Source organism: Falco biarmicus, chromosome 11, assembly GCF_023638135.1.
Source record: "Falco biarmicus isolate bFalBia1 chromosome 11, bFalBia1.pri, whole genome shotgun sequence".
In the NCBI taxonomy this organism is placed as follows: Eukaryota; Metazoa; Chordata; class Aves; order Falconiformes; family Falconidae; genus Falco; species Falco biarmicus.
In genome coordinates this window covers 29,065,965-29,088,213 of record NC_079298.1, presented here as the reverse complement: position 1 = coordinate 29,088,213, position 22,249 = coordinate 29,065,965, and the positions used below count along the sequence as shown (strand labels likewise).

The 22,249-nt window shown below is 47.3% G+C and overlaps 1 protein-coding gene and 1 long non-coding RNA gene across 7 annotated transcripts in view; both read left to right on the top strand.

Annotated features, from left to right (window-relative positions):
• The first annotated feature begins 290 nt into the window (after nt 1-290).
• LOC130157207 (uncharacterized) lies at nt 291-8,689 on the top strand. Of its 2 annotated transcripts, none has more exons than XR_008824732.1 (3): nt 291-822; nt 922-4,643; nt 4,743-8,689. It is a non-coding gene; the product is annotated as an uncharacterized LOC130157207 (long non-coding RNA). The 2 variants fall into 2 exon arrangements; XR_008824733.1 differs by having other exon boundaries at nt 922-7,774; nt 7,919-8,689.
• Nucleotides 8,690-8,944: 255 nt separating this feature from the next.
• The window catches only part of SUCO (SUN domain containing ossification factor), a 40,928-nt gene continuing 27,623 nt past the window's right edge, over nt 8,945-22,249 (top strand). For 3 of the 5 annotated variants that reach the window (XM_056355755.1, XM_056355756.1, XM_056355759.1), the window contains exons 1-2: nt 8,945-9,200; nt 20,807-20,912. In XM_056355755.1, the coding sequence (XP_056211730.1) occupies nt 9,136-9,200; nt 20,807-20,912 (171 nt within the window). In that variant the 5' untranslated portion in view covers nt 8,945-9,135. The remainder of the gene's footprint in view (nt 9,201-20,806; nt 20,913-22,249) is intronic. The other 2 variants (XM_056355758.1, XM_056355754.1) reach the window with 1 other exon arrangement.

Below are 22,249 nucleotides of genomic sequence, written 5' to 3'. Positions count from 1 at the left end.
CAATCCCCGTGGGTCTCCATCCCGAGGCCAGACAGTGTGGAAGCACCAAGAGCTCCTGGAGGGGACATCACCAGTTTTGGTGTCAGAGCTCGCTGTCCCAGGCAGATAATTTCCAGAGCACAACCTGCCCTATGGAGAGGAGCCTGCCCCAGGGCGCAAGCCAGGACCTCGCTGGAGACCACATGAGAGGCATTCCTGGGTGCACAGCCCCTGCCCAGGACAGAGAGGACCTAAATGCTGGTGAGTCGCTGTCTTACCTCATGGCAACATCCTAGGGGCACGTGGGACAGGCTGGGCATGACGTGGGTGCTTGCATGTGAGAACAAGGGTGGTGGGAAGGGAGGCAGAGCAGCCAGGGAAAGGGGAAACTAGCACCCTTCCAGGCAATGAGCTGAGCTGAGGAGGTGCCGAGGCTGCTGGAGAAACCCAGCAATGCTGCCCAGGGCTGGGGAGAGCAGTCCAGGAAACTGAGATCAAGCCTAAGCAGCCCAGGCTGGACTGGCATCTTCCAGGGTGAGGTTTGGGATTTGCTGAGCCTGTTGCAGGGAGAGAAGGATGGGAAAGCTGCGGTGTAGCTCAGCTGAGGAGCTGGGGCAGGAGAGATGTGATGTGGAAAGGCGCACGCTTGCAGGGACGTGACCTCTGGAAGACACAGCCTCTGGGGTGGCTGTGAAACTGAGCTCCCTCGGTCCTGGCATTCCCTGGCGGTCAGCATGGACCAGTGAAACCCCGTGGCAAAACACCCTCCTCACCGCCTGCGCTGGGCTCCAGGGAGAGGGACAAGCCAGCCCAGCTGGGGTCCTGGCCAGCTTCGGGCAGTGGGTCAGTAGGGTCCCATTTTGTAAGGGAACTCTGTGAAGGTCAAGCTGTCACCTAGTAATGTTTTTGTATTTTAACCTGCTTTAAAAAAAATATCCCTAGGAAACTGTAGCCAGAAATGATGTCAACAATGCGCTCTGTCAGCTGCAGGGTCCTCCCAGGTGGGATGAGTACAAACTTCAGCTGCCCAGGTAAGCTGAACCCAGCCCTTGGTTGTACGTGGCACGTCTCTAATGAACGCAGGGAGGAAACCAGACCTTGGGCGTAAAAAACTAAAACCAGCCTGTGGGACCTGAGCATGGGTCATCATGGAAGCTGGAAGGTGAAAAATATCTGAGATTCAAGATTTGGGAGTAAGGAGGGGCTTACAGATTCACATGGGTGCCCCTGAGCCCCAGCAGCAGCGCTGGAGCTCTGGAACAAAGCTTTGCTGATGGTTTCTGACTCCGTTCCTCCTTGTTTAGCCCTGATGTTGAAGCGTGGGGAGAGGATGTGAAGTGCTGACCCAGCTATGCTGCAGCTGGTGGAAAGGCATCAAGAGCTGCAGGTGGCAAAACACTGAAAAACCCAAATCCCCAGAGGGCGAGAGCAAAGAACCGTTGGGGAGAGCTGGTAACCAGGGTGGTGGGTGCTGGAGCCACGTGCAAGCTCTCCATCACCCTCAGCTTCATGTGGCAGCTTTCCCCCTCCCCTTGCAGCTCTGGGACATGGAGCAAGTGGCGTGAAGGGATCCGGAGTTTCCTAATGAGGTTTTTACCGTCTGCTCAGGGGATATTTTTGTTCTTTAGCTAAATGCAAACAAAGGCAGAAGTAGATAGGGAAGGGGGGACACTGATGAAAGCGTGTGCAGGTGAGCTGGCTTTTATGGGAAGTGTAGCTGGGGGAAAATTTGGTGTGACAAAAGAGATTGTAAATCTCTGCTTTAGCTTGGTGCACTGCAGAAGGATCCTCCTCTGTGCTCACCTTCCAATTTGATTCCTAAAGAAGCATTTGTTCAAACACAGCATGGCCTCACCCTGGAAACACAGAAGTTTTGGGGGAGGTGTTGACCCCAGGAGCCCTTCCTGCCCTCTTCCCGTGAACATCAACCCAGAGCCTCCAAGAAGGAGCCCACCTGCCTGCAAAGAGCAGCGTGATGTTGGGGCTGAGGTGCATTTTACCACACAGTGCTTCTCCCTGCAGCACAATCTTGCCCTACCCAAAAAGACAAGGGTCCCCTGGGTCCGGCGCTGCAGGACATGCGTGTTCCTCTGCCAGCATGTAGGTCCCCGAGGAGTGACGCTCCCTGCTACCGGCCACCCCCTCACTCTCCTCCCAACTTTTCAATATCTGCTAGGGAGGGGATGAAGCCAGGTGGGAATTTAGTTTATTTTAGTACTCGGCAGAAGGGGAAGGGAAGCAGCTGGGCCCTGCCTGGCCAGCTCTCATCTCTCACCCCTACCGCCTGCATCTGGCGGAGCTGCGCCACCCTCCTGGCACTGCTGCCCCAGGGCCCCGACCGCTCTCCCAGCCCCGGGGGGGCCTCTGTGCGTGTCTCAGTGTCTCAGCTTTGGTTTTGTGTTGACAAAGCCACAGATGTGCCGTCCTGCCAGATCACGCGCCTGCGATGTTGCCTGGTTTGGCCTCGATTTGCATGAGGCCAGGGAAGAAGCCCGGTGCCGTGTTGCACTAGGTGCTTTCCCAGCCCCTCTGCTCACCCTCGGTGCTTATGGGCAACTTCAGCCCACGCTGTCCTCCCAGAAAAAAAAGCCTCCCCCAAAATTTACACCTCTGTCACAGAGTTTTGCCGTTTCTCGGTTTCTGTATTGAGAGTTGTGTTTTCTTTTCCCAGGGGGTTCAGATGGTGGCTGCCAGGAAGCACAGAGGGGGACCTGTAGGTGCCCGCCACAGGGTTTGTCCCTGCTGGAAGCCCCTGGTCCCACACTGCATTTCCATCATGCAACCAAGAGTTAATTTTGATTATCTATGTCTCAACTGCCAGCAGCTTTTGGACTTTCCCTGCTCCATCAGCCCCCCCTGAGACGGCAAGAGCAGCTCCTCTCGGCTGCCGACCGCATTGTCTTCTCCGGCTGGCAGCAGGCACTGGCCTCTGCTCCCGTGTCATGGCAGGGAGACGAGATGCTGCTGAAGGCCGTACCTTGAACACCTGCCAGCCAGGCTAGGAGAAAGTTGGTCCCTTCTCCTTGAAGCCATTTTCTATCCATTCCCCAGCATTGGCTGTAGGAAAGGGCGTTTTCTGTCATGTGGGGGCTCTGTGGTCCCGAAATGGGGCCAGGAGATGCTGTGGCTTCCTGCTTCACCCCACCTGAGCATCCTCGCTGCAGTGGTCATTTCATCTCCTTTTTCTAGGCAAAGTTAAAATTCAAACGAAGCCACATGAAATGAGCAAACCAAATACAGATGTTTTCAAAAGTGGAATTCCCATTTCAATTAATTTTCTTCAAAGTTTTGACTTTCAGGTTTTGAGCCACTGAAGAGGGGGCTCAGAGTCAGGCAGAGGAAATCTCTCTTCAGATCCGGCTGTGCCCTCCCATTGCTGCGCGAGGGGTCTGAGCCTGCCGCAGGTGGTCCTGGGCATGGCTCCATCAGAGCTTTTAGGAGCCGTGGAACTGTGCCACCATCTACCCGTGCTGGATTTCGAGGCTTTTTCAGGAGGGATTGAGGCTGGCTGGAGATCAGAGCAGTCACTCTCCTATACCAGGTCACGCAGCCCCTGCCAAGTGTCACTGTGTGCCATTGTCCCTGCTTGCCAAGAGGAGACCTGCTGCCGCTCCTCAGCGCCGTTGCACACCGCCGCGCCGGCCCACGTTAAGTAAACCTAATGATGCTCTGTGCGGAGCAAGCGTTTCGGTGACCTGGCCTGTGTGTATTTGCAGTTTGATCGGCCGGTTGCTGTGACCGTGGTCACAGCCCAGCAACCCAGCGTGGCATCCCCTGGGTTTTAAAGGAGGCTGTGGGAGCAGGAATCAGTGTCCGTGCAGGGGGACGTCCAGGACCCCCGGCCCCTCCTCGTGGGACAGCGCAGCAGCCCCAGCTGGGCAGAGGTGTGACACGAGCAGAATCGCTGGTGCAAACTCCATCGATGGTCCCTGACGCCTCATCCCAGGGGCGACACCTTGCAGCCACCCTCCCCAGAAATCCTGTATCTCTGAGTTGAGTTATAAAAGAGCAGTTATCAGCTCAGCTGGAGGCAGAGTTGCTCCTGCTTGATTATGCAAGGGAAATTATTCCAACCCCCGCCCTCCCCCCTTTTTTTTTCCCACAGCTTGTTTCTCTCCAGTGTGAATTGCAGAAGAAATAAAAGAAATTCAGGATTTTTAAGAAGTTTTACACAGGTTTGCTGGATTCTCTCCTATAAGTGGTTAACAGTTCATCTAAAGTCACAGGAAGCTCTCTGAAGCAATCTTGCAGTTTACAGCTTTTCCTTTACTAAATAAGAAATGGTCAGGAAATCAAACAGGAAATTGTGTCTGGAAGGAACAAAAGTTGCGTTGTCAGAACCTGCTTACAAAAGATTTACTTTATTTTAACCAGTAAGGAGCCAAGATCAATAGTCAGAAGAGGAAGTAGTTTGTGTGAATTAAATCACATGTGAAAAAAAACCCCCAACCAAACACTGGGGAAAACAAGATGCCTTTGTAAAGAGCAGATAGGGATGAATGGAAGAGAAGGCTTAGCATCTGCAGCAGCCAAATGCTGGAAGGTGCTGAGAGACAAAGGGTGTAACCCAGGATCGGGTGTCTCTCCAGAAGTCTAACACTGCTCCATGGCCTCAGCACCCCAGTATCTGTGGGAGATATTCTACAGCCTGTACAACACACCAGGTCCATTTGAGTGTTAAGAGTACAATGGACAAGCATTGTCCCATCACTGTGCAGCGTTTGCAGGTAAAACAGCAGCACCTTTTCTTTCCTCCCACTCAGAAACACTGCACCAAGGTGCCCCTTGGGTGGCCACCTCCAGCTCTTCTAACCCAGGCTGTCGAGCACCACGACCCAGCTTTTATTCACGGTCAGCAGAGTGATTATTCTCCTACCACTACCAACGCAACCTGTTGTGCTTTCCATGCTCACAGTCCTCTGCACTTACACATCAACACTGCAGGCACGCAGAGTCCTCTCCGCCCAGGGGATGCAGGTACGTGCGCTGTCGGGTGACACGCTGTCTTGAATTCAGCTCCGCGGCAGGACTAACCCTTCATGGGAACTGCACCAGCTCGCCTCATCCTGGGATTTGGCCAAGAGCAAGCCAAAATCCTGCTGTGAACATGCAGTGCTTTTTGAGAATCCCATGCAAATATTTGTTGCCGGGTAACCCTACAGTACATTGGGCTTTGGGTTAATTATGGGCTTTAGTTGAGAGACTGTGTAATCTGTAATTTACTTTTTTTTTACCATTATACTGCTCATCTTATCAGCGGTTGGGAAACAAGCTTAGCAAGTACTGGTATGTGCGGGTATGTCAGAGGTGATGAATCGAAATCTCTGTCTGGCTGATGACACCAGACTTATTTGGTGGACGCTCATACCTGGTGGGGACTGACTCAAAGGGGCTTTTTCTCCAGTATCCTGACCAGTCACTGTCATGGTTCCCCTGAAATGATCTGTCTTCCGTGACAGCTCTTTAGCTGTGTTTGCTCTAAGCTGTATGTGATTAATTCCCAGCTGGTAACGGGACCGTGGCATGCAGGAGCTGTGCCAGTCAAGAGCAGCTGCATGGGCTGAGCAAGTGCGGCTTCACAGCCTTTTCCCCTCCTCTTGAGGAAAAGCTCTTGGCGAGGAGGCTGGAAGAATTACTGTCCTGGGAGCATGATAGAGGCTGACAATGGAGACGGTCCCAGCAGTACTTTGTGGCATGGCCCCGAGCAAAGCACTGCCTGCCAGCACCGAGACAAGTGCTCTGCCTGGAAATGCTTAGCAATGGGTTAACGAACATTTACCAGCTCTTCTAGCAGACAGCAAAGCAGTTCAAATTTCTAATGCTTCATGGATGGATTTCGCTACTGCTCTGGTCCTGTCCATCCCCAACGTGCTGTTTGTGGCCAAGGCTGTGTTGGTGGGATGAAGAACTGCTCTCTGCCTGCTGGGTCAGGTTGGGCATGGGTAAATCCTCTGGTCAGAGGCAGGACGCCAGGTGTGCAGGTGTATGCCTTGCTCTGCACCTCCCTGTGCTGACACCCCCCTCTCACTCAGAAGGGAAGGTACCGTAATCCTGACAGCATCCATGAAGGAGACGAGTCCTACACGCCTCCCTGGGGAGTCACGTCCTGGCAGGAGGCAGAGGGAGGCAGCTGCAGCTGAAGCTCGCGTTGCCCTGCCTCTCTGTGGCATCCTCCAGCCCTGAAGAGGGAGATCTGCGATACTCCCCCAACGTGGTTAAAACAGCTGCTTGTGGGACGTGGGCTGTTGCTCCCACAGGGAATTCCCACCACCGAGGCAGCTCCCCAGAGCTGGTGCTGAGGCGCGTCCCTGGGCACAGAGGCCTTCTGCACACGTGCTGCTCTGGGCATGGCCCTGTGGCAGGTCCCTGGAGGCACAGCTGGGCCCTCCACACCCCATCTCTGCTCACAACTGTCCCAAGGCCAGTGAAGTGCCCACACAGCCATGGAACCACGCTGCCGCTGTGCTATGTCTTAGCTCGGGCACTGCAAAAGGCTGAAGAAATTCTCATGGCAAAGGTGCTGGCTCATGCCCCACTGAAGCCACAAAGCAGTTTCTCAAGTGTTTTTCAGGACTCGCCTCACTCCTGTAACCAGTTAGGTTGTTCCTGCGTCATCAGCGCTCCTGGGGCGACAGAACCTGACCAGGGAGGTGAGTGGTGCTGAGGCAGCCGAGCTCACCACTGACCCACTGGGAGAGCTGCCAGAGGGCTCTGTGGCAGGCATCGCACTGGGGACACAAAGCAAAGCCACTCGCTGTCAGAGCTGCCCTCCTGGCTACTTTCATCTTGATCTGATCCATATTGTGGTTTAGTAAGTCTATTTTCTTCTGCTAGAGGTTCACGTTAAATCCCATGGGCTTCTTCCAAAACCTACCAGTGACTTGCACAGGAATTTCCTCCTGTTCAACCTAACAAGTTACAGCTTCGTCCAGCAGCTCCAAGCCAAGCTTCTGGCCAAGCTGCAAGGTATGGGGCAGTGGGTGCTGCTTTGTACCCTAGCTCACTGTCCCCTGCGCTGTTATGCCCCTATTTTCCAAAGAGACACAGCAGACATCTGCCCAGGATCCTCCTGCAACAGCCCCCTTCTCGAGCACTGCAGGACAGGCTGTTTCTGTCACGGGGCAGACCACGGTTTGCTGGCCAGGGGGATTTAAACCCGAGCCTGTGTGGAGATGGGGCACAAAGCTGGAGCTTCTCCCTTTTCCCTTTTCTTCAATGTGTTGGCACGCAGGCCTGTCTGCTGACTGTGGCATGCAGAGCTCTCAGAATGGCAGGGGATGCCAAGTATTAACGAAAGCACAAAATTACTGGGTAAAAAATCAGGAAAAGAACAGACATAAAGACTCTCCAGAGGTTTCCACTGCTGGCTGGGAACATTTACCTGCAGCTGGCTGACTCTAGTCACGCCATCCTGCAGCTCGGCAGCTCCAAGCTAAGCCCTGCAAACACCCCGTCCTGTTTGGGAGTACCCCGGGATGGCCGTAAGGGCTGGTTCATGGGGCTGGGGCCATAACTCCTCTGGGGAAAACAGCAGCTATGGCCTGGGAGGGCCCTGCTCCTGTTAGGATTGCCATGATTCACACCCTCCCATGCCTCCCTCTGGGCAAAGCTGTCCTTCCTTGTTCAGAGTCCTGACGTGTGCATGTTTCCAACACAGCATGCTTGTGACTAATCCACCTGTGCCTTTCAGGACGGCTGTAAATGCCCCGTGGGCTGGGAGAGCAGCACACGTTGCCGCTTGCTGTGGCACTGATCACATTGGGAGCCCCAATCCTGAGCCGTTTTTTTGGTGAGGGTAAGCTGCAAGGATGGTTTGCTTGACTACCACAGGGCAGTGGAAAGCCCACCTTCCAACACCATGCTTCAGATGGGCAGATTTAGGCCTGGCTATCTGAAAAATCCTGTTCTTTTGATAATAACTGTTGTGTTTTTCTACCAGTCCACCCAAACACGCCAGTACCAGGGAAGACAACTCTCTTCTGTCCCACGCTGGGGGCGGGCACCCACAGATGCCAAGATCACCCTTACAGCTTCCTGGCCTGTATTCCCCCCCAAGCATCTCCCAGCCCCAGCCAGCAGAGCGAAGGCAATGCTAGGGATGGAAACCGGGATGGACTGCGCAGGCAGTTGTGGGGCTGGGGGGAGGCTTGGCCAGGCTGCCAGGCCCCGGGCACAGCTCCAAGGAAAGCACTCCCCGTGCGGGCCTCAGGATGCACCTGGCCAGCTGCCAGGCAAACCCTGCTTCGACTTTTGCTCCCGCAATGACTACATACGCACTGAACCACCTCAGACACTTTTCTGGCACCCCTTGTGCGTATAAGCACTGGCCATGCAGCCATCCGGTACTCAGCGGGGAAGCCTAAGCCCAACCGCGCCTCACGCACGGGCCGCCTAAAGGCTCCTGCAAAATGGCCGCCGCCCCGCTCCCGCCCAGGAACTGCAGCTCCCAGCAGCCCCCGCGCGCCTCCGCCCGCTGGCGGGCGGGGCTCCCCCGCCTACTCCGCGGCCGCCATTCTGCTGGGGGCCTCAACCGACACCAATCAGCGCTCAGCTCTGCGGGGCAGCCTGTGGAGAAGCCTGATCAAAAATAAAATATTTAAAAAAACCCCTGTCATGTCGGGGAGTCGTTCCTCAAAACGCCCCCCGAACCGGAGGCAATGACGCTCCTCTCTTTCCTAGCGGCCTCGGTTTGCTGCCAGCCGTCATTTATTCCTACGGCGATTTCCCTTTAACGGCTTGTTTCACGCGGGCACCTGGCAGGGGTCCTTGGGGGGCGGGGAAAGAGAAGGCCGTTCTTTTGATTCGCCGCCGCGTCCGAGTGGAGGAACCAATCGGCGCCGCTGACAGGGGCTGGAAGGCGGTGGCACTCCCAGACGCTCAGCCCATTGGTTGCGGCGGCGCGAGGGGGCGTGGCGGAGCGGCGGGGAGGGTGACGCGTATCCTTCCAGCTCAGCGCGTGAAGGGCTTCAGGGGCGGGGCGAGGGGCCCGGGCCGGCGGGCGGTTAGGGCCGCGCTCGCGCCGCCGCCTGTCGCCTCGCGCCGGGAGCCGCGCTCAGAGGGGGCCGCTCCTCCGCCGCCGCACGCTTCTCCCGCCGCCCCTCTGCCGGGGAGGATGCGCCGCCGCTTCCCGGCCGCCGCAGGTAGACGGGGGAGACGATGAAGGAGCCGCCCCGCAGGCGGCTGGCCCTGGGTTCCTGCCTCTTCCTCTGCGCCGTGCTCTGGTGAGTGTCGGCCGCGCCTCCGCCGGGGCCTCCCGGGGCCGGGGGTATGCTGCCGCCCGGCGCTCTCGGGGAGGAGCGGGGGGGCGGGCCCGCTCCCAGCCCTGCCGCCTTGCTGGGGGGCCCGGGCCGCGCCTGCCCTGCCCGGGGAGCGTCCCTCTACCCCGGGCCCGGCGGGGGGGGCGCCGGGGTTACTGAGAGCCGGTGGCCCCCGGGGGCGGAGGGTGCCGCCGGGGGGGGGACGGCGCTGCCTGCGGGAGGCACAGCCGTGTGCTGCCGGGCGGGCCGCGACCTGGGGGCACTGCCCGCCGCTGCGATGGTCGTTTGCAACGCTCCCCAAAGCGAGCGGTGCCGGGGCGGGGAGGGGGGGTGAGCCCTTCAGGCGTCGGGGCTTCGTGGTTACCGGCACTTCTGAAGGGGTTTTGGGGCACTTGGTGCTTTTCGCTGCAAGGCCGGCTCTTGCCTTTGCGTTTTCACGCTAAACTCCCGCAGTGTTCTGTGGAAGATCAGGGTGCCTCGTTCTTGAAACGGATTTTCTCAGGCTGGCTGGAGTGGTGTTCAATTAAAGCCACCGAGCCCTCTCATCTCGCTTTGATTCTCTCTTTGGGAGTGTTTTTCGTGCGATTATCTTGGCTCTGCCTTGTTCATCATCTTCTGTTCGTTTTGTTTTCAAACTTGCTAAAAGATGACATTTGTTAGGACAGGGATACTGGGGGGCTGTATTTCTGTATGGTAAGTTCTAAGCTTCTTAAACTTTGGCCTCTTTTGAACTCCGTGACTCACTGTTTGAGAAATGCTAGCCAGTTTGAACAGCAGATTGCAAATATTGAAAAATGAACGGCAGCAGTCGTTAGAGATAATTGTGTGTCTCGTGTTACTTTAGTACCTTTTCTGTAAATTGTTTAAATACCTAATTTAAAAGCAATGGAAATAGCCTGGAAGTTCAGGGTTGTCTCGTAGTTGATTCTAGTTGGATGAAGAAAGGGGAGCCCAGACATCACTCTGTATAGAATCCGTTGCACATCTAGTGCTGACACTTGCATTGTTGAGTTGGGACCATCCTGGACCAAATTTGATTTGTGTCATCACGTTTTTGTCTTTAGGAGACAAAACAGTGAGTCTAAAAAGTGTTTGAAAACTCTGTTGCTGTGTTTACATTTAGCAGATTTTAAACAGAAAAGCTCCTAGCCAGATGTGTTTTAAGTGATCTGTGAAGCTGATGAACTGTCTCTAAACAGCTCTTCTTTTACTCGTCGGACAACTGAGCTGCTTCTCATGGAAGTTTCTACTTGTATAGTTGGGATTATTACTAGGAAAAGAGTTCTTATTTCTTTCTTCCTGTGTCCTCAGGGTTAATAACCTGTTTCTGCCTTGTGGTAATTTGTTAACAAAGCTGTTGTCAGCTTAAGGGTACATAGATCATCAGAGTAGTTTTTTTGTTGCTGTGGCCTTAGTCTGCTGGTTTAACTGAACTCTTATGTTTAAGAAAAAAATCAGGTACCTATTCCATATTGATAAAGTAGTATCATGTTTAACTAGTTGAAATAATACGTTTGTTCTGTAATGCCCATGTAACTCCTGTGTTCATCTTGGGTATGGTTAGGAGAAAAATTGAGCCAAGTTATTTTCTTACTCTTTAAGAGATTGCTCTTTCAAGTAGTGTCTTAACTGATCTTGGGGCTTGCACTAGAGTATCCCAAACCTTATAGTATATTAAAAAAAAAGTTCAGATCGTGTTTACCCTGCTCGCTCTGGCTGCTTTTGATTAAAGGGCCAGTAGTTTGATTTAAATGTTGGGAGAGTTACAACTCTAGTTCCCCAGTCTGTTGTCTGAACATAAATTCACGTTGGAGAGCTGAAAACCCTCAGTCTGTAGGCTGGCATTGTGGCTTGCTCTAATTTCAGTAACCATGTTGGAGTTGTAATTGGAAAGTCTTGAAGTGTATTAATTCCTGCATTGTTGCTGGACTCTGTTGTGGGCTGTAAGTTGTGATGTATTTAACTTTTTACTAAAAAGAAAACCAGCAACTTTGTTCGCATAGGCAGTTAAGAAACTTTAAATAGTAAATGGAAGGCTTTGTGTTATAAATGTTGGCAAGTGTGACAAATGTTGGCTTTTTAAATTTGGTTGTCTTGAAATGTAATCTTCAAAGGATTTAATGCTAGTAGGAGAGAAACTTTTCTTACACGTGAACCTAGTGGTCAACAGATAATCAAATTAAAAAAGCAAGGGGTAAAAAACACAAGACAAAACAATTGCTGAAAACTCTCTTGGAGCTATTTGGACTCATCTTTTTTTTTTTTATGTCTGGGCTTTGTTGTATTTCTGGCTAGATCATTGCTTCTTCCTTTAAGCTTAGTTTCATCAAAATAGGCATTTTTTAAAATCTCTCGTCATGCACCTTAATGCTTGCCTAAAGAAGTTGGTCCAATGGAGGAGCATCAATTGGTAAAAAGGAAGTGTGTGTGTGTGTGGAAAAGACTGATTCCTACTTTCTTTAACTGGAAGGTGTTTCAAAAGGTTTCATCTTGTAAGTTAAAAATGTGACTCTGTATTAGGAAATGTACAAAAAGCCCAGAAGCTTGAGTTTAGGGATTTGTTTGCTGGTGTTTTTTCAATAAAAACAATGTGATGCTCTTTGAGAGTGCAGGATCAGAGAGGTATTGGTACTTGAGACTTTCTGAAGCTGGAACACTCACAGCTCTCTGACAAATCTGACTGAGCCAGTGAGGTTGTTCCAAGTAGTTCAAAAGAGTGTGATGGCTGCATGGCTTTAGAGAAATGCTTCTGATGGAGGTAAGGCTTAGGAATGTAGTGCTCTAAAAATAATATGCATCTGTGCAGATTGGAGCTTTGTGCATGAGAAATGACTCCTGTTGTCCTGAATTTGCAAAGATTTTTTTTTATGCTTCAGTTAATCCCTTTGTGTGGATAATCATAAATACTTTTACAATTTGCAGTGCTTTGTAGTTTGACAATATACAGAGCTGAATAAGTGGAGTAGATTTAGAAGCTTATAAGGGATACTAGTACTATCTGAGTTGAGACTAGCTGTGATAGTTTTTTGAGGAGTACCTTGTATAAATTGCTCTGGCATCAGCTTTTGCCTGCCATAAGATGCACTTTCAAAGCATGAGCTTTGAGTTGAATAAAGAAATTGTGCATAGACTAATTTGTCTTTCTGTGATTCATTCTATCTCAAAGTGCTTTCTACACCCCAGTCTACTTAGCTTTTATGAACTCTTTCATCATCCTCAGTTTTATAACTGTGAGTAAAAGGACGATGGGGATAAGTGCATGTGCACATCAGGATTCTTTAGTTGTTACGCTGAATATGCTGCATCAGTAGAGTCAGGCTTGTATAAAAGCGGCTGAGCAGCAAGATGAGCTGTTCCTGATGGGGAAACCCTTGGTCTAGTAGCTCTGACTCTGAAATCCATAATGAGAGTGTAGCCTGAAAATTGTAAAGGTGAGATTGGGTCAGCAGTATGGCCAGGAATAAAGCCTAGATACAGGTACGTTGAAAGGGGCTAGATTTAGAGATTGCTTTGTCTTCCTGCCTATTGATGTGAAGATTTATGTGAATTTCAATGAGATATTTCTAGTTTTGGCTTACATTAGTCTTCTACATTTTTGAAGGTGTGCTTGTTGAAAGCTTCTTGTTATGCAGGGGGAGCTCTGAAGAAAACAATGCTATACTGGGAGTGTGATAACATCACTTGTGTTTATTTTGCCGCTCCTGTTCTGCACAGGCAAAAGCTATGCAAGCCAGATTAGAGATCACAGAAGTAGAGGTTTTGCTAACTGAACATTTATTGACTTTATTACTGACTTTTGGCTTAAACCTTGAGCTTGCATCTGTTAATAACAGAAAGGTGTTGGGGACTGAGAGGCTTGTGTTCCAGTGTAACGTTTCTCTTGCCATAGAAATCCTCTTTTCAGCAGAGTATTGTGTTTGCAGAAGAGTGCCCTAATGATCTGGGTGGAACTGCTAGTGTAACTTGCTTGTAACAGGGCTCAGGATTTTATCTGGCAATTCCCCTCTTGTGCAGTTACTTAAATCTCTTCAGAAGGCGGATTGTAAAATGAGCACTGTGTGTGTACGTTTTATGGCAGGAAGAAATTATTTGGGCATTGTTCATATAACCAAAACTTTTGTTCCAGGCATCTGATTTCAGGATGGAAAAGTATGTTCCTAGATACCGAGTGTCTTGTTTGGAGGTGTCTTTGCATTGTAGTTAACGTTGGGTCAAAAGCTGCACTGGAACTCTTGGACTCTTTAAAATTAAAATATCAATATGCTTAGCATATAGCCTGCTCAAGCTGAAAGTGGTGTATGCAAACAGGGCCTCTGGTGTCTTATGCAAAACAAATGCTTGGCTCATTGAATTATTGAATATATACCTTCTAAAATAATTTTAAAATCGGTGCTTTCAAGCAGTGTCTCCTGAAAGATTTGTCCTAGGAACTTCAGATGTGTGTGTGTTATGCAAGGGGTGTACTAAAGTGGCATATGTACCCCCCTCATGAAGTTCCAATGAGATGTGCCTCACTTCAGCACTTAATTTCAACTTCTTCTGAAATGGCTTCCTCTAACCTGTTATTAGTTCTTTTTCGCTTTAGTGTTCTTATCACTGAATATGTTACAGAATACTTTCTGGCTTTTTTGCTTTTCGTGTCTTTAGTTTTCATTACTAATCCATCTTTTGGTGAATTCTTTCAAGGGGAGGATGTACAATGTTGCTGTAGTTAACACTTGGAGATGCTACCAGCCCTTCTGCCTGAAGAGGATTTTATTTCTGCTTGAAAACTTTTGGCTGAGGACAGGGTAATATAGAACTGCAAGTCTAAAAACTTTTGTGTAATTCTTGGTGAAAATACTGAGCTGGTGTAACAGGCAGACTGATCCCAAAGCTAGAGTAAAGAACTTTTGCTTGGGTGATTAAAAAATATTGGTATAAATGACTTAAACTGGATTGGAATATCAGTAGAAGTTTCCAACAGTTCAAAAAGAGCTTAGGTGCTCAAAGGAACCTTCTTTGAGCTGAGTTCTAGAATGGCAATCAAGGTTTTGTTGAAATCCTTTTAAAGGTAAGACGTCCATTAAAAATACATAATAAAATGTCTGGAAGTTGGGTGATTGCAGCTTTACAATGATCTAGGACAAAATTCATGTTGCAAAATTTATGCTAACATTCCAATCCTTGGCACCGTGTTAAACTGTTTTGCATTTACAGTGAGTTTTAAGCATGGTGCACCACAGCTGCTTCTGATTCTGAGCCTGCTGTTGCAGTATTGTGTAGACAAGCTCATGAATTTAAGCAGCGAGGGAAATCTTCAATGGTGTATAAGTTAGTGTAGACATTACTATAGACTCTAAAAGCCTTGAGGTTTATTCACAGTTCATGGCTGTTCTACTGTTTTCCTGTAGCCTTTGTGGTTAGCATCAGGTTTTATTGTGTTTTTCCAGGATGTGTTCTTTTCTCCAAACCTTGCATTAAAGATGAGTTTGACAACGCAGGGAGATTCTCTTAAGCTGCAATCTTCAGTGCAGTATTATAGAAGTCTGTTACCAGGAATCACTAGGAGCTGCCTGTTTGTTTGAGCACTTCTGGAGGGGACACCCTCTGAGGCTGGGGTTTGTGACTTCTGTCCTGCTCTAAGTGCCTGAAATAGGGTATCTGGTTATTCAAGAAGGAAGAGATATGTATTGCAGTGTGCATCTAATAGAAGCTATTGTCTACTATGGGCAGTGGATCGAAGCAGTATACAGTTACGTGCTGCAAAGGTGGCTGTTATCTCAGCAGCCTCTCCTGGGAAAGGATGAGAGTAATATTGATAGCACTGTAAGGAAGGAATGAAGAGGTTTTCTGCTGTTAACTCCTCGTCCTTGGTTTCTGTTGTTTAACTTGGAACAATAGCGGACAGTCACAAACAAATGGTATGTTCTCCCTCTGTCTTCTCAGATCTTTTTATCTGAATATATTCCAGCCCAATGCTGGCTTTCTGGTCCTTGGAAGTTACTGGCATTGTGTCCACAATCCCAAGATCACATCAGGGGGTGCAGAGAAATGTGTGGCTGAAGGTGGGATGCAGGACTACCCCCTTCAGGCAGTAAATCAGTTCAATCTGGAAGTATATGGTGCAACTGTAACCTTCTTTTGCAGTCTTTGCATGCTAATGCATTTAAAATGCTGAAAGCCGTGTTTTTAAACTGCTGATTGGAATCTCGTTGTCTGAAGCTATAAAGTTCAGTATTGTCAAAAGTATCTTTGTGTTGAATAAATTAAGTAACTGGCTTTTTTGTGTCGCATTTCAGTTTGACAGTTTGGAGAGCACATTCTTTGCAAAGAGTGGGCAAGATTAAAAACCTAAATTGATTGTGAAATACAATGGATTGGTAAAGAATTTGCAAAAAAGCTTGATTTTTTTTTTTTTTGTTTGTTTTGGGGTTTGTTTTTTTTAGTGCATGAATAAAGTTAGTGGGTAGTGGAAGGAAATGAGATGGTATCAGTACCTTGCTGGCAGCATCCTTACTTAGTCTAGATCTGTAGATCTAGTTTTCAGCTTTTTTATTCCTTGAAGAGCCATCATAACTTTTAAAATTATCTTAGTAATGCATGCTGCTGTTCTGTGGTAATAAATGGCTTCTAAATGAATGGTGTGGGTTTTGTTGTTGTTTGTTGTTAGTATTCTGGCCAGCGTTAGGGAAGATTAATAGTTCTTCATGGCATTTATCAACGCTTATTTCCACTTTGTATACAGAAGTAAGTGTTGTGTCTGGGGAGACTGTGCTGAAGCAGTCGGTGCCTTGCAAATAGCTTTCTGCCTCTGATGGGGTGAAATAATGTCACAGTCCTAAAAGCCCTGTCTTCATTTTCTGAGAGGTTTATTTTGTTCTGCAGGCCCTTTTAAATGCAAGTTCCTCTTGTTGAGCTGAGAAAAAGATTGATTCCATTAAGTCACTGGGGAGAGGGTTCCCTCCTTTTGCTGTTTTTTCTGCATTGCCTGTGGCTGGAAGGCAGATCACTGCTGACTCCAGAGTTCGGATGCAGATCTGCTGAGCTACTGGTTCTCATAGAGCCTTGTTCTCTCTGACAGGCTAGCGACAGCAGTTGCAGACCTGTAGGACGTGTTCAAAGCAAAAAGGTATTTTCCTGCCTTCCTCCTTTTGACGCAGCTTATCTCATTTTTTACCTGATTAATCCAAACCAAGGTGCCTCTGCCCCGTTCACAGGCCTGCTCTGCCAGCTCTCCGCCCCTAGGTCCAAAACCCGCCGTCCTTCTCTTGCACAGGCCTATTCTGAGCTGATCCTGTGCATGTTTTCGGTAGTGAAGTGTCACATGGCGGGGATGTGATGTGTCCTTTCTCCCCCTTAGCTGCTGGGCGTTGGTGCATCTGCACCTGTCGGTAATACAACCCATAACAACCCTCGGAGATGTGCAGGAAATGTCAGGGATGGCCTTGGAGAGGCTGTTCCCGCTGCGCTTGGGGGCGGCTCGGTCATCGGTATGCTGGTCACAGCTTCCTTTGATTTTTCTTTTTGCTTAAAATTGCTGTCTCACAGGTATCAACTGTAAACTGCTTTGAACTGCTTCACTCTCCAGTGTCCAAAAGTAGGTCTTGTTTGGGAAGAATTTAAAAAAACTCTTGAGTCATTTAGAGGACAGATATGTTTGAACTGAATCTTGTGTGAGTGTTAATTTTTTTCATATGAAGACTTTGGGAAGGAAACCTTAGGCTGTTTTTCTCTGGGCAGATCAAATTGTGGGGAAACTGCTCTTCAGATGTTGCTAATTTGGATTTATTTTTTTTTTGGTCAGCTGTAACTGTATGAATAATTTTTCTTACCAGTTGTTTACTTCTTACTTGATTTTTATGCTTGTCAAAAGTTATCAATACTTTCCTATCTCTGATACTCTTCTGCAGCCTCCTTCACAATTACTTACCAAATTAGAACTGGACACCCTTTCACATGAAACCTGCACTGCAGTTTCAAAACCACCTGCACTTTTGAATTACAGTGCGTTCCTTTTCAAAAGCCTAACCGCCATCAGTAGACCGTAGCCAATTTGTATAGCAATAAGTGTACTGCACCGTGCAGATAGGGGTGAGCAGGCTTTCTGCTTCAGTAGAGAACCACGGTATGTGCCTGCCCTGTGAAGAGTAAAGTTTTTCCCCCCAGCTTCTGTGTCTGGGCTTGCAGCTTTTGCTTTTGGGTTTGCGCACATCACGCTGAAAAATAGCTTTTCAATTACATTAATGATGACACTAAAAGACTCATGCCTAAGTTTCTTTGTTCTTTATGAGATTTAATAGCAGCTGCTATTTTGAGTCATACTTACCAGAAATGGAACTAACAAAAGCTTCCCTATCCATGTAAGTTGCTAACTGTTGGTTATGTGTTTGGAACAATCTCTTGAAGTCATTTCTACACTATTTTGTTACTTGAAGATACACTTTGTACCTGAGACAGTATATCTAGTGACTGATCTCCAGTATTATTTGGGCATTAGATCTGCTTGCTTCCAAGTCACCGTTCAAATGCTTCTCTTCAGTCACGAGAAAGGGAAGGATATATTGGCATAGACAGATGCAGAAGCTGCTGGGCTTTCACTGGACATACTGTGCAAGTTTATTAAACTCCAGGATTCCGTTTGCTGTAAACTAACACTTAAGTTTTCATGTTTGTTCTCTTTCTGAATATAGAGAACTGCTTAACAGACGTGCTAAGCAATTTGGCAATTTTTTTTTTATTGTGGGCTACATCTGTTACCAGCCTGTGGCTGAAGATGCCTGTTGACTGCATATGTAGAATGCTGAAAGAAGAGTAGCAGTGGTCCTGATAAGGTGATTAATTGACTTCTCATAGAATGGCTGGTCTCATGTGGCCTTGCGTTCTGTGGATTTGTGTTCTTAATGCTCTGTCAGTGCTCGATGGTAGCAGTTGAATGGTACACCCTTCCTGCTGCATCCTCTGTTGCAGTAGAGCTCAGGTTTTCCTGTGGGTGCGTGCATGCATGCATATACAAAATGAGTTTTCAGTCCCCTCCCATGCTTAGAGGGCTCTTGGAAGACTTGAGGCATCATGTTTGAGTTGGGGAGTGGACTGAGAAGAATTACTGAAAATAAGCAAATTGGGTATTGGACAGATTGTCAGAATAGCTTAAATATATGAGCTGTCAAACTGCATTCTTCTAAAAGCTGTGTTCATGCTCTAATAAAGCATGAATTGTTGTGTTAAAAGTATCAATATATTAAGGCAAGGAATGTATGCCTTTTGTGTTAAGTGCTTTTCATGACTGCAAGTGCTAAAGTAGGTACTAAAGTGGTTGTGAGAAATATACCCTGTGTTTTAAAATGTTGATTCATAGCCAATGATATCTTTCCTTTTCATCATTAAGGGACTTAATGTTGCTCTGTACAGTTCACTGAAGGTCCCCCCTTAGTGTAAGCAAGATAGGAAATAACATATTTGTGTGCATGTGTAATAAGGGGTGGAATGGGCTACAATATGTTCTATACAATTTCTGATCTGTCTCCTATTTTTATGAACAATCAGGGAGTAGTCATAGCTGGAAGGAGAGACCAGAGGTACTGGAATTAAGAGCATGAGAAAATTTCTCCATGAAATGACTGCAACAACTTTTCATAAAAAAAATTACTCAAAGTATTTGCATAAGTATTTTTCCAAGTGAGAGCTAGGAAGTAAGGCCATACGTCTGGTAACACTTCATTCAGTCTCTGAAGTGTATGTCCTGTGCTTAGGATAAGACAGAGGTTTGATGGAAAACTTAATACAAACAAGTAACTACGTGATGGGATGGGAATTGAAGATGTGTGGGAACGCATACACCTCATTTTCTACTTAACTGAGACATGTGACTTTGTAGCTGCTGCAGTAAGTGGTTATAAATGTCTTTATACCCTTATATTCAGTGCTTTGGTTTCCAGTAACTGCAGCAGTTGCTGCCTGGCTTGAGAGCTTCCATTCAGTTCAGAGGAAGGCTGTTGCCTCAAAGGTGGGGAATTTTGCTGAGGTGCAGCAGGGCTGAGACAGACCTGGGACACCTTATTTGCCCGTCTCCAGAAAGGCATGTCAGAACCCCTGAGTTCCTTGTCCACCATCTTCTGCTCTTCTGGTGGTCACAGACCTGGATTTAGGGTGGCTAGTGCCTTGCCACCACTCCCCACTGATGTGGGTGGAGGAGCAGCAATAGGTTTGTATCTCTGCAACAGCCCAGTTTTGTGTTTTGCCTGCAACCTGGAGAAGTAGTGCTCCCTGTGTGTGTATGTGTATATATGCATGAAACTTTAAAATATAATACTTGGCTGTGATCGATTGTGGCATGGGTTCCTCCTCAGTGGGGGAATCTGTGTTGCATATACTTTCCAATAAAGGTGATCTTCAAATTTTTAAGATGAGTGGTAGTTCAGATTCTAAACACTGTTATGATCCCAGTTGCATAAGTGAATCCTGATCTAGTGATGTTCTTACTGGTATGACTGACCGTTAAGGCTGTATTTTAGTTTTCAAAACTTATGTCAGAAGGTTGCTGTATCCAGATTTCCTGCGTGCTTGAAGGTCTGCTGTAGATCTGTCTCCTGGAGGAGGAGGAGGCAGCCCTTTCTTCAGGGTGCGCAGTGACGCTTGTGTGAATTCACACAGGGCTGTACCGATCACCTGGCTGTCGTGGGAGCAGTAGCTCCTGGAAAGGCATTTGGCTTTAAAGCGGTACATGTCTCTGTTCGAGAATTGTTGAAAACTCCACTAAAAGCTCAATTTGCCCAGCATTTTCCTGGGCTTACTCAAAGACTGCATGAAGACCTTTGCTGGCCGTTGGCCCTCCAGCCTAATGCTTTGCTCTGCGGGTGTTGCCTAGGATGTGACACGGCCATGCACTTGGTGCAACCACTTTTGTGACTAAAGATGCTGGTCTGGTGCAAGTGCTTGTATAGATGCTGGCTGCTTTTCTATGGAAATAAATCCATTTCTACCAAGAAGCAAAACTGTTCTGAACTGAAAGTACAAAACAAATCTCTATGGAGGTTGTATCTAAAGCCAGCACCTGGTTTGCCATTTGTCTCTGTTTTCATTGGCTTTTGCATGGGCCTTTTGTTTAATATACTTTCTGTAATTCTCTTAAATGTGCTTGATGATGCTCTGCCTGATCTGTATCAGGGAAGTAAGCAGCTTTATTTTTTGAATCTGTGGCTTTAGTTTTTGCTTAGTAATAATCATTGTTAAGATATCCTGTTACTGTATGACAAAAGGTATAGTTAATTCAAATACTTCCTAACCAGCAGCAACTTCACCAATTTGTCAGCTTCTGCTTTGTGACATGGTATCATACAATAACTGTTTTGCTGATACTTTTGTCTTCCGGAAGTAGTAAATGTGTCATGTGTTTTGTGTTACTAATTTCTTAAAGTTAAGTCCTCCAATGGTTTTGATAGACTAGTATCTATGAACTGTATATGTGTATTTTTTATTGGCATCTCTTGGGAACAGCTGAAAAAAGGTTGAGGGGGACAGTGCTGAGGGAATTTTAAAATATCATTTCTTCGGTTTTTAAATCAAGACTTTGACTTTTTTTTTTTTAATAGGCTTCCTGTTTGGCATGTCTTTTGTAAAGACAGTCTTTCATCGGCAGTGCAATATGCTTCAGGTGATGCTTGTGCCCTGGCAAATGATGAAAATGTCCAGGAAAAGGTATGCTGAATAAATCATGTTAATTAACTACTCAGTCTGGCTTGACATTAAATAAAAAAAAGTACCTGATTCATGCACTTTGATTCATGGGGTCGTCTTGGCCGGATTGTTTAATGTGCCCAGTTGTTTTGTGAAATGTGATGTTATCTTCCCAAATTTTTGTTTTCCTTTACTGTCAAGTTTGTTGCAGTTACACAGAAATACGGCTGGACAGTTTGTGTGTGTGTGTGAGGGGACAATTAGTAAAGCTAGTAATGGTGACCCAGTTTTTTCTTTATTTGGGTGCCAGATGTTAGAAGAAGTGGTCATCAGGGATTGTGTGTGGCTCTGTGGGGACCATGGTAAGAGGTGCTGGCCTCAGGAAGTCTAGGCCATGCTATGCCAGTTGCATCTGTGTTGTGTTTAAAACCCCAGTGCACCAGTGATTTTTATCCTAAATAGAAGACCTAAGATTGTTTTATTAAGTCAGTATTTATCACTTTGTTTTCCTCCTGTTTAATAAAAACTAATTAAGTGAAAATACATATGTGAAATGCTAATAAGTCTCTATCCCTTATTTACATTACTCAGCACTTTGGATTAAATTGAGTGTAAACATTCCACCCTGATAAATGAAATTACCATGACTTGTAATGAGTTAATTTACACAAGTAAAGAATCAGTCCTATGATAAGCATGGGCATTATTGATATTATTGGTCTTCCCATTTCCTCCACCAATCAGTAGTAGTGCTAATCATGGCCCTCATTTCAGGAAGTTTTTTTCTATGTCACATCAAACCTGCAAAATGTGTGTTGAACATTGTAGTTGACTTGTGTGGAGAGCTAACTGACCAGAAAAAATATTTTTAAAATATTGTAGGTTTCTTAAGCATTTCAGTGTTTAGGCTAGCTGATTTTTTTATGCCAGCTTGTACAACCAAGTAGCATTCAGTCCTATTCTTCTAGCTGCCTGAAAAAAGTCCTGCTCGAGTTTAATGGCTGATGTAATAAAACTGGAAAGATCAAGTAAGCTTTGAGACTGGGAAGCCACTGGTGTATGTTTTCCTACTTTTTTTGCAACATTCTTCCCTTCATTCTGTTAACATGGTTGCATTGTTAAGCAGATCTCTGAACTTAAACCCAAAGATTTGAAAGCTCATGCATTATACTGTACTACTTACTCATTAAAGAAAAATCTCTTGGGTGTATGAGAAATCTTAAGCATGTGTCTGGTACTTCTAAGTAGGCTGCTGGAGCTGTCCTACCCAAAAAGAGCAGTCTTCAGCCCTTGATCAGTTTTCCTTACATCAGTTGTCCCTTCAAGGCATTGATGCTGTTTAATCTTAGGGACTAAGA